The sequence below is a fragment of the Benincasa hispida genome, chromosome 8 (assembly GCF_009727055.1).
Source record: "Benincasa hispida cultivar B227 chromosome 8, ASM972705v1, whole genome shotgun sequence".
In the NCBI taxonomy this organism is placed as follows: Eukaryota; Viridiplantae; Streptophyta; class Magnoliopsida; order Cucurbitales; family Cucurbitaceae; genus Benincasa; species Benincasa hispida.
In genome coordinates, this window is record NC_052356.1 from 39,670,122 (window position 1) to 39,681,111 (window position 10,990).

The window sequence follows — 10,990 nt, forward strand, 5'->3', positions numbered from 1 at the left end:
CTTTCACATTCTTGATGACTGCAGAAAAATCAACCATTAAGCTGGTTACATCAGTTGCTGATATGTCTCTTGTTTTTTTCTTTTAAAATTGTGTTAATTTGATTCAACAAATATGGTTCTAATATGTCAATTTTCTCTTGGACTTGTGTTTTTTCTTAGGGAAGTCAAATCCTTGAGTACTGCTGCCAAGGAAGCAACACCAGGTTAGCCTTCTCGAAGATATGAATTAACTGACTGATATTTGTATTCATTGAGTTTTGAATTTTGTTACACATACCAAACTATATTTGCCTCTTGATGCGCAAGGGATTGAGTATGGTTGTTGTGATGGGTCAGAGTTACATGAATGTGATTGATTAATATTTGCTTGTTTTTTTAGACAATAGTGGATGCTGTTTTGATCCAATGCAAAATTTCGGTAAACAAAGCCTTTTTTTCCCCTCTTCTTAAAAGGCATAAATATGTGCCTGCTAAAGAAGTGCATGCCTGCTTGAGTTAAATTATGGTTGAGAATGTGGTTCACTTTTTTTGAAGAAAGAGCATGGCTTTATCAAATCAGAAACTGTTTTCTTCTGTTTGTTTCATTTTTACTGCTACATTCATTCGGCTTCCATCTGAAAGTACCTCAAAGTTCCCCACCTCCTGTAGTTTGCTTTTGATCTGCTGGCAATGCGTGTATATTGTGGTGCGCCTCTTGTATGGGGTGGGGCTTCAAAACTGTTGGATCTATGTACTTGTCTTTTGAATCAAATAGTTCGTACACACCAATCGATATATATTTTTTTCTCCTTAAAATATATAATGAGGATATTGGCTACATTTTCAAGTCAATTCCACTGTAGCTAAGTGGATAAGATATCAAATACCATTTTAAAGATCATCTACCCATAATTGTTGAACAAAAGAAAAAATTACTATCTAGAAAGTTCAAAAAAGTTGAGAAATTATTAGAAATAGGCTTCATATGTTTTCATCTTTCACAATTAACACCTTTTTGGAGAATTCGTTGGAATAGTTTTTCTTGGTCCGGTCGATCTCGAGATTCGAATAAAAATTTAACTTATTTTCATAGGTTGTATGTAATCTTTCCTAAATCTTGTGTAATCTTATCAAATCTTCTTCAAATTTTCAAAATTTATGGCCTATTTAGTTGTCTGAACTAGGAATTTCTATATAGATTTACAAATTTTTCGTTTTCCCATTCGAGCAATTGTGCGATCTACGGAAGAAAATCGGATCTTGGGGTGCATAAAAATGAAGTTAAATTTAGGGAATGATTACATAGGGGGTGTTTGGCCCATCAATATGAGTTGAGTTGAGTTGGTATAATATAACAACTCAACCTTTGATCCACCAAATTTAAATGTTGGTTTACTAACTCACCTCAACTCTTCCTTCTTCCTATATTTTTAATGGCTTCACCCATCGACTAGTGTTAGCGACTATTGCTGTCACACTCTAGGAACCAATTTTGGACTTCGACAACCACTTCTGATGACAACTCCAACGACCACCTTGGCACCACCTACTCCAACAACTAATTTCGGCTCTGGCAAGCACCTTCAATGACAACTCTGGTGACCCAATTCCGATGACTACTTTCGCGCAACCAACTCCGACTACCACTTTTGCACGACCAACTCCGATGACCAATTTTAGGCTCTGATTGACCTTCATAGGCTCTGACAACCACCTCTTACTACAAACTCCGACAAAAATCACCTTTGATCATCAACTTTGATGACCACCTTCGAGTGAGCAACTTTGACGACCAACTCTAGGCTTCGACAACCAGTTTCATTGACAAACTTTGGAAATCAACTCCAATGCCACATTCATGTGACCAACTTCAAGCTCTGACAACTACCTTTAGCGAAAATCATCTTCGATGATCAACTTCGACGACCATCTTCGCGTGACCAATTCTGGACTTCGAAAACCACCTCCAACGACAAACTTCCACCTTCATGTGACCAACTTCAAGCTCCAACATCACCTTTGGCTACAAACTCTAGCAGAAACCATTTTTGATAATCAACTTTGACTACCACTTCTGACAATTATAAGATCGATGACTGTTAAAGTATGTTGTAGGGTTGTTGATTATATAAATAATGGTATTTTGTCTACATTAAGTGCAATATTTATATGTAGAAATTTGTAAAATATATTTTTATTTAATTAAATGCACATATCAAATTAGTGTTAAGAATAATTGGAAAAGTAGCAACATATAACAAAAAAAAAAAACCATAAAATGGAGATTTTTTTTTAAAAAATACTTTCTATCAAGAATTAGTGAAAAATGAAGATTTATTCTCTAATGATCCTTCAAATTTGGAGGAAGAAATTGTTGAAGAAATGTGATGACATTCTATTGGCCATTAAGATGATGATAGAGATTCAATTAAAAAAAATTCATGATAAAAGTAAAAATACAAAGCAACAATAGGAAAGAATAAGAAGAAAAAGAAGAAGATGATGAAATTCAATGAGAAAAATTAGGAATAAAAAGTTTTGATTTCTTTTTTATTTCTCATTTTATTTAACTATATTTTTGTGAAAAATATGAGTTAATTGTTGTTTATTATCAAAAAAGAAAAAGACAGAAAGAGATAAAGAAAGAAAAGCTTTAAAAATTAAAAGAAAAAAAAATTACAATATGTATTTTATTTAAACAAAGATGGGTACAATTATTGAATAAAAAAGTTTCAAAACAAAAATAACAGACATATGAACTCAGATCAAATAATTTTGCACCTCAAACACAAAAATACGAACTTCACAGGTATATAAATTTCAGACAATCATATCTCAACCTAATGCTCCTAACAACCCATAAGATTTTGAAAAGATTGCATATGATCTCAGTCTTCATCTTGGTTGAGTTTTCTCCGAGAAAACCTAAAAAAAAAAAATCGATGGTTTAGATGTTCGATGAAAATAAGTTAAACTTTTATTCGAATGTCGGAGTCGATCTGGGTTGGAAAGTACCAAAAAAAAAAAAAAAAACTATTATAATTAATTGTAAAAACGATGGTAGTAGTGAAAGTTAAAAACTTTATAGGATTTCAGATAATTTCCAAAAGTTTAAAGTTATTAATTGAACTTGTTGAAATGGTAAGATTTTGAAGTGAAGATAGACATATCATGTTACTTTTGCTTGCATTATGACGTATTTAATGGCTATTTTATAGTGTGGGGGAGTGTGCTTTGGGCTTTTGTATTTATTGGATTCTCTGACTTCCTCTGCTTCATTGGTCAGTCATTTTAGTTGACTTTTCTTTCTTCTTTCTGTCCTCTCTGTTCCCTTTACCATCGTCTTTCCCTTTCTATTTTATGCACTTGTTTAATTTGTACTTGCACAAATCTACAATTTTTGGATCATGGGTTCATCTCTTTTTAATCCAAAATCAAATTGCCACAACTTATGTAATTCCTTTATTATGACAAACACAATCTAGAGTTTCTAAAATGATTAAATCATAAAAAATACCTCTAAAGTTGATCGGTTGTTTCAAAAATACTTTTAATCTTTTATATCTTAGTTTCTCATGCAATAGCATAAAATATAATATCCCAAGGAATTGTTTATTATTACATTATCACCCCTTGCGATTAAACACATTAATGTGCTATATATTTGATATGTGAAGAATAGTAAAGTAAAAAGTGAGGACAAAATTGAGAATAAATAAAAGAAGGGGTAAGATAACAGACACAAAAAGGCTGCACTAACAATCATTTCAAAACCCATTTCAATTTTCATCCCTCTTTCTCTCTCCTCAATTTCCAATTCCTTAATTCTTTCTCTCTCATCTTCTTCTTTGTTTTTATTTCTCATTCAAATTTCATTCTCAGCTTCTCGAATCCAGAGAGAGCGAAAGAGATGTTGAATCCGGCCAACGATCTGTTACCGCCGCCGTCTTCTCCGACCAATTCATCCATTTCCTCCTCCGATCTCGATACTGAGGTGCCCCACTATCGCCTTTCTCCCATTTTCTCATTCTCTAATCTGTTCTTTATTTTAGGAATTCAATTCTGTTTTGCAGTCTACGGGTTCGTTTTTCCATGACAGGAGCACGAGCTTGGGGACTCTAATGGGGGTCAGCTTCCCGGCGATTACTTTCCGAGTACCCTCCCAGAACAGAGATCAACACACCGCTGCGACGGCCGCCGCGGGCGGCGGTTCCCGCAAGAGTAAGAAGACAAAGAGAAAAACGTCAACTGCACCGGCACTGGTTGCAGATCGGAAACGGCGGTGGTGGCGGCTATGTAGGGATGACGGCGTTAAGCCGGCGTCTCTGGGCGAGTTTCTCGAAGTGGAACGGAGATTTGGGGATGGTGCTTTCTACGGCAACGCGGTGGATCTGGAAGGCGTGGTTGCGACAGATCAACAGAGGAATGGCCGGTCTTTGTTTGCCGACGGAAGAGTTCTTCCACCGGCGGAAACGGAGGATGATACGTCGGCGGCCGGCGCTCTATGTCGATTTTCTGTATCGCTTACCGGAATTTGCAGCGGCGGTGCCGGTTAAAATCTGGGATTTGATTTGTCCAGTATATTTAAAATGTTATATTATATTTAATCAATCAAATGCTTTAATGTGGAAGAAAAAAAGGGAAAAAATGTCACCTTTATTGTGTAGGTGACCCTCTTTTCTTTTTCTTTTTTCTTTTTAATTTTCTTTAATCATCTCACAGGTTACTTCTTTCTTTTTCTTTTTTTTTTTCTTTTCGAAAATAATTAAAAAAAAATTAACACTGAGATCTTCATCTTTGAAGATTTTGGAAATTTTCCTGTTCAAGCTGTGAATTGTGAACTATGTTTGAGCAAAATTCATAAATGAATTTGAAAACAGATACCCCCAAATTTCTCTTTTTCCAATCATAAATAACATATTTGATGACATGGGCTCCCAATACCAAATTAAATTTTATACAATTCTTTTATCTCAACCTTTGTATTTAAGGTAATCAACAAAGTCAATTTGAACATATTTTAGCTTAAACACGTGATATAAACCAAAAGCAGAATAATAATAATAAAGTTAGCCAAGTAGATTTGATGTAAAGAGTGGCTAACCAATGTAGCAAGCATATTATGCTAGAGCTTTACATCGCACCAATACAAATCTAAAATTATTAGATTTTTTAGTAGATGTTTGAATCTTTGAATTTTTGTCGAAGATATATACTTAAATTAGTTTGACTACAGTCAAGTTACCATTAAAGTTATTAGGCTTAATAAAAAAATATGATTAGAATATGATTATAACCAAATAAACATACCATAAAATAGATAAAGAAGAAACATATAGCCAAGATTTCCAATGCTCAGGGGTATAGCTTTGGGCCACATTTTGAAGTACCAAGTAAGAGAAATTGAAGATGGGAACCATCCATTATCCATGTCAATGGAGATGTGACTTTTCATTTGAAAAAATGCCAAAGGACTTATTTGAGGATGATAAAAAGTTAAAATCCAATTAGAAGTTGAAAGCATCCAACCAACCAAATAGGTTTTCAATATTCATAGACCATCCATTGTAACCCACCAAACAAGATATATATTTAATGTCACTTTCACATTCAACTATGCCTAATAAACTTGACAATGAAAGATTTAAGGAAAATAAAAACATAGACAAAGAATATGACAGGCCTGACCAACTTTTTTCCCCCCAAGATAATAGAGAGTAGGTAGATTTGAACCCCAATCCTAAGAAAACTATACATCAATTACCACTGTACTATATCCATATTGGCAAATGAAATTAACCGTTCTTTCATACACCGGAAAACATGACAGTTCAAAGAAACAATGCTCCAAATTGACTAACAAATTTATTAGTTAGGGAAATATCAAAATGGTTGCTCAGTTTTAATGGTTGCAGAAAACTTGTTATCTTGCCACATGCTGTATCTCTAAAGGGATCGAGGATTTCTGAGCATTTTCTAGTTCAAAAAGTCCTTGGGAAATGAGGTATCCAGGCTTCTCTAGTGAAAAGCATTATGAAAATCAATACCAAGAAAAATAATTTGCACGTACAATTTATGAGAGTTCCGGGTTCGTTCCTGCTCTATAGAAGGTCAAGCAAGAGTTTTTGTTATCTTCGACTTGTTTTTTGACTCAGTCTTTTGAAAGCCATAAACGTTACAGCAGCTGAGAGAGCGTACCTGCACAAAGATCAACCATTGCAAGAATAAGAATGTATAAGACTTCCAATTGAAACTTCTTCAACATCAAAATCCATTTTACTTTACTTTTGTCATCTTCTCGCAAGGACTATAAGCCTATGTATGCTTGTACACTTCTCTCAAGGGTTGGATTGTTTTTTTTTTTTTTTTTTTTTTTTTTGAGGATAAGAACAACTTTCATTGAGAAAAAAAAGAAAGAATACATGGGTGAACAAAAAAACTCAGCCTACAAAAATGGGGAATCCCGCTACAGGAAGGAACTCCAGCTATACAAAATCATGTCAATAGAATAATTACAAAAAGCCTTCAAAATTGAAGCCCAATGAGAAACATGGAAACAAACAAGAGACAAAACATTCCTAGTATCCTTCTCAATTCCCCTAAACACCCACCTATTCCTCTCATCCATAGCACCCAATAATAGCACAAACACTAGCAAGCCAGAGGAACCGGCTTCTCTCCCCAAATGGTCGATTGAGAATGAACTCCTCCATTATATCTCTAACACCCCTATGGCGAACCACACATCAAGTCAAACGTCTTGAGAAAATAATCCCAGACAGAGTTTGCATACTCGCAACGCCAAGGAACATGATCCAAGTCTTCCTCCACCTTCCAACATAGAATACAGTAGAAAGGCCTAAACATCGACCGCAACCTCCTAACCAACCTATCCAACGTTCTTATCCGACCATGAAGAACCTGCTTGGTAAAGAATCTGACCTTTCTCGAGATCTTAATCCTCCACATCGACGCAAAGACCGACTCACCCGAAGAAGCAGGGTTGAATTGGGTTAAATTTTCCTATTTTTTTTCGAGTTGATTTTTTTTTCTCCCGGGTTGGACCAACCCAACCCAAGTTACATATACATTAATAAAATATTAAAAAGAATATATATATATATATATTATATATATATATACAGTTGTATTTTTGGGATTTAGCTTTAGGTTGAATTTTTAATGTTTTTGTTTTAGAATTGTTGCGATGTTTGTCTTTGTTTAAAGTTTGTAATCAATATCATAGATATGTATTTAACATTAGAGTTTTATGATATTTTAGTTATTAGACATGTGTTAGTAGTAGATAAATTTAAGTTTCTTAAATTAATAAGAAAAAAATATAGTAACTCAACAAATCACCCCAACCCAACCCAAATTTCAAGGGTCGGGTTGGAGACCCTGTTTGGGTCTTTCGGTTAGCCAACCCGACCAACCCAAATTTTCGGGTTGGTTAAAAAAAAAAAAAACAATAAATAAATCATCCATGTACACCCCTGAGTCATAAACTTACAAATTATAAGTCAGCTAAAACAGAAGCAGCTCAAAATTTTCTTAACCCTTCTAAAGAAATTACAGATTTATTTTTCTTAAATGATATCTGCAAGGATTGGGAAAAAATCAGATAAGGTATGAAGAGTCTTTGATAAACATGAGAGAGTATGAGCTTGAAAAGTAATTCAACCCACTTTCTTCGCGGGATGAACAGGTGCTATGCTTATTCCATCAACCACCATTGGTAGTTGACCAGATGCAGCATCTTAATTCTCAATGTAATTGGAATAATAATTATTCACAAGTAAAAGAAACTGAAACTTATTCCACGTGAATCAATCAATGGTTAGGAGTACTCAATGTCATACTTCAGGAAATAGTGAACTTTACATGGAAAGAACATGTGAAAAAAGGCTAACAACATACCATGTTAATGTATAATTCAGATGATCTTGTGGCATAACGGAACTCCGTATCAAGGTATTAACATCCTTTGGAATGGGATACGGGTCACTTGGGTTCACATTCTCATTTATGTCTTCAACATAAGTAGTATCCTCAGGTAGACCAGAAGAGCGTGCAATTGCTGGAACATCGACATAAAACCATTGCCTAGAGCCAGGATCATTTGCTGGCACAAATATGCTAGGCTTCTCACTTGTGCGAACTACTCCAATAACTTCTATTGGAGTAATGGGGGTGGTTTCATTCTGCATAACAAGTAAAGTAAGAATTTTAGTATTTGAATGAATGTTATTTGACATTTAACATGTGAAAATATCAGAAAGAACCTCTAGACTCTCAGTCTTTTTTGACCAGAACTTCCACCAAGAGCTTCTCCCATTCTCTTGAACCAAGGAAGGTACAATATCTGAAGACTGTTCACTACCTTGTTGATCTACTTCTAAAGCCTTCTCCTTCCAAGTGCGTGGAGCCCAGCCTCTATTAACCAGAACTGGCGACTGCACACTGGAGGAGGGTTATTTGATACATTCTTAGTCGAATGGAGTCATAAAACGAATATGAAACTACTAAATTCATCCAAAAGGACACAATTTCATTTGTTCACAGCATGAAAATGGGAATTGGCAGAAATGAAGATGCTATTTGGTCTTCCATGTCCTTCAGAATTCATTGCACATCCCCATCTATAGTTTCATATGTTGTTCATTCATAACAAGGTAGCATGGTTATCATGGCTTCACTGATTTTGCTCCATTAAGTATGAAGAGCTCCAGCAAAAAATTGCTATTCAAACGTTCATATCAGAAAATAATAAACAGACTATGGTGATTAGTTGGAAGCAACTTCGACTACCATGAACTTACAAGCAAAGCATACAATTATAATAATACTGCAAGAAGAAAGTATAAAGATCCAGAAATACACCAGTGTTGATAAGAGAAAAGGGACTGAAGTTTCTTCTTGTTTAAACTGATGTAAGATTGCAGATAATAGCAAACCATTGTATTATATTCACTTCTCCGCAAGAAGTTTTTCACACAAGCTAATGGTCAATGAATAAAGGAACGGAAGAATAGTTGGGGGGCAGAAAGGTTGCAAGAATTAAAATTTTAGGCCATATTCTGAATCAGATATTGATGTTTTTAATATTATTAGATTGTTCAATATTAATATGATAATTGGTATAGTCAACCATAAAGTTTCACTGGATTATACCTATCCGGAAGGCCGGGAATTGGCATCAATGGGGTAATCACATAATGACCATTTTCTGTCACTCCTGAAATACTTCTCGAACGTGGACCAACATAGGTTGATTTTTTCTCATCAAAAACTCCTTTACATATCACTCTCCTGAACTCCAGATCATCGAGCTTGTCCTCCAATGGCAATAAGTTGTTTATGTTCACAGGTTGCATTAACAATCGCTTCTGCCGGTAATCTAGCATTTCTATCTGCAAAATATAATGTCAAAAAAGATGATAAGTACTTGATGAGAAATGTGTGTACTGTACATCAGCTTCCTGCAATGTTAAACGATTTGATGCTCAAAAGATGATCTTTCAGCTCTCAAGGTTGGGAAATGAAGAAACCTTTGACACTAAACAACAGAAATGAGACTCAGCCTCCTAATTGATGAAAAAATTTCAACACCCTGACATGCCATATGTTTTAATGAAATGGAGTTTCTGCATTTACCAGTTGCCATATTCTCTATGTCATGGAAAGACCCATGCCTCAATTACCAAGGTTAGAAATCCATCACACAGACCCCGCCAATTTTCCTCCAAGATTAAAAACTTCTCAACTATTAGTTTGTCAGGAGCATACGAGCGTTTGAGAAAAGTCCTCAAGACCAACATACTTATGGGGCCGTGCATTTCTTCTAACGGGGGTATTTTACTAATTTCAACTGCATCAAAATGGTTAAATTAGCAATGAAAAAAGGCCTATCCATGTTTCAAGAGTCGATTACTTGCAAGGGGCAATGAAGGCCTCATCAGTTTTGAACAGTAAAATGTGTTGCTGCATACTTGTATTAGATCAATCACAACTTAATTCGTTGGAGGCGGGACGGAGAAATTGAAAAATCAAACTGCAAATTAGATAATTCAAACAAGCACAACACAAAGTCAACAATAAATCGAAATACCTTATCTTGCCTCCTGACAATCTGCCATGTTCCAAGGCCAAACGTGAGAGCACCAGGAAGGAACAGGAGCCATTTTGACCATCTCGACTCTCTTTGTTTCTCTAAGAAAAAGACCCACAAAGCAATACGCGATTTTCAACAATCAAAACCACAAGAATCTAAATCATTTTCCAAAATTAAGAGAAACCCAGACAGAAGAAAGATAAAAAACGCACGTTGGGCTTGCGAAAGGAAAGATGAGTTGGGATCAGGAGCAGAAGAAACCACAGCGGCAGAGCTGAACGAGGAAGAGGATGGAGGTAAAGGCGTCGAACAGTGCCCAGAAAGGGAAAAAGAAGGGCGAAATTTTGTTATGGATTTAGCTAAGGAAGAAGATGCCATGTTCTTGATGCTGACATTTGGAGAGTTTCTCAGTCTTGGTCTTCACCTGGCTACTCTGTTCTGCTCTGTTGAGGTCCAAAAACTCAAATTTTGAGGGTTAAGTTTAGGGTTTATGCATTCAATATTTCTATGCTAGTTCCTTCTTAATCTTCCTTATTTTTAACGGGAAAATTGCAAAGTTCACCATGAACTTGGGGTTTATTATAATGATACACCCGGACCTTCAATTTCATCAATAAGTGCCTTAGATTTATGAAATTATTTGCTTTTAGTTTATATTCGTGAAGGTTGGTACAGATTCCACACACATCGAATAATCTCACGGGATATTTATAAAGAAAATTTTTTTTCATGAAAATACATTTGGAGAATCTTTTGTTCAAATAAGATATAAATTGATATGTCAGGAATAATGTGTAAACGTGGAGGTTGCCTAGTCAAATGTAAAAGGTTTTGAGTGAGTTGGGTTGAATTGTGCAGGATCACAATGATGGTGCAATTTTGGGTGTAGTGTAAATT

General features: G+C 35.3%; 2 protein-coding genes across 2 annotated transcripts; one reads left to right on the forward strand and one right to left on the reverse strand.

The window, feature by feature from the left end:
- The first annotated feature begins 3,641 nt into the window (after positions 1-3,641).
- Positions 3,642-4,907, forward strand: LOC120083474 (uncharacterized protein At3g17950). Its single transcript, XM_039039241.1, has 2 exons — positions 3,642-3,973; positions 4,053-4,907. The coding sequence occupies exons 1-2, from the start codon at positions 3,890-3,892 to the stop codon at positions 4,533-4,535; spliced, it is 567 nt and encodes a 188-aa protein (XP_038895169.1). The 5' UTR covers positions 3,642-3,889; the 3' UTR covers positions 4,536-4,907.
- Positions 4,908-5,516: 609 nt separating this feature from the next.
- LOC120083473 (surfeit locus protein 1-like) lies at positions 5,517-10,665 on the reverse strand. Its single transcript, XM_039039240.1, has 6 exons — positions 10,306-10,665; positions 10,091-10,191; positions 9,154-9,392; positions 8,265-8,442; positions 7,900-8,183; positions 5,517-6,177 (listed from the first exon to the last, which is right to left on the reverse strand). Exons 1-6 carry the CDS (start codon positions 10,469-10,471, stop codon positions 6,108-6,110), a joined length of 1,038 nt encoding a protein of 345 aa, XP_038895168.1. The 5' UTR covers positions 10,472-10,665; the 3' UTR covers positions 5,517-6,107.
- Between the last annotated feature and the right edge of the window lie 325 nt (positions 10,666-10,990).

Coding starts and splice junctions, on each gene's coding strand:
- LOC120083473 (XM_039039240.1), bottom strand. CDS start 10,471: ATGGCATCTTCTTCCTTAGCTAAATCCATAACAAAATTTCGCCCTTCT. Junction 10,192..10,305: donor TTTCCTTTCGCAAGCCCAAC/GTGCGTTTTTTA, acceptor TCTTTTTCTTAG/AGAAACAAAGAGAGTCGAGA. Junction 9,393..10,090: donor TTGTCAGGAGGCAAGATAAG/GTATTTCGATTT, acceptor TATATTTTGCAG/ATAGAAATGCTAGATTACCG.
- LOC120083474 (XM_039039241.1), top strand. CDS start 3,890: ATGTTGAATCCGGCCAACGATCTGTTACCGCCGCCGTCTTCTCCGACC. Junction 3,974..4,052: donor CCTCCGATCTCGATACTGAG/GTGCCCCACTAT, acceptor TCTGTTTTGCAG/TCTACGGGTTCGTTTTTCCA.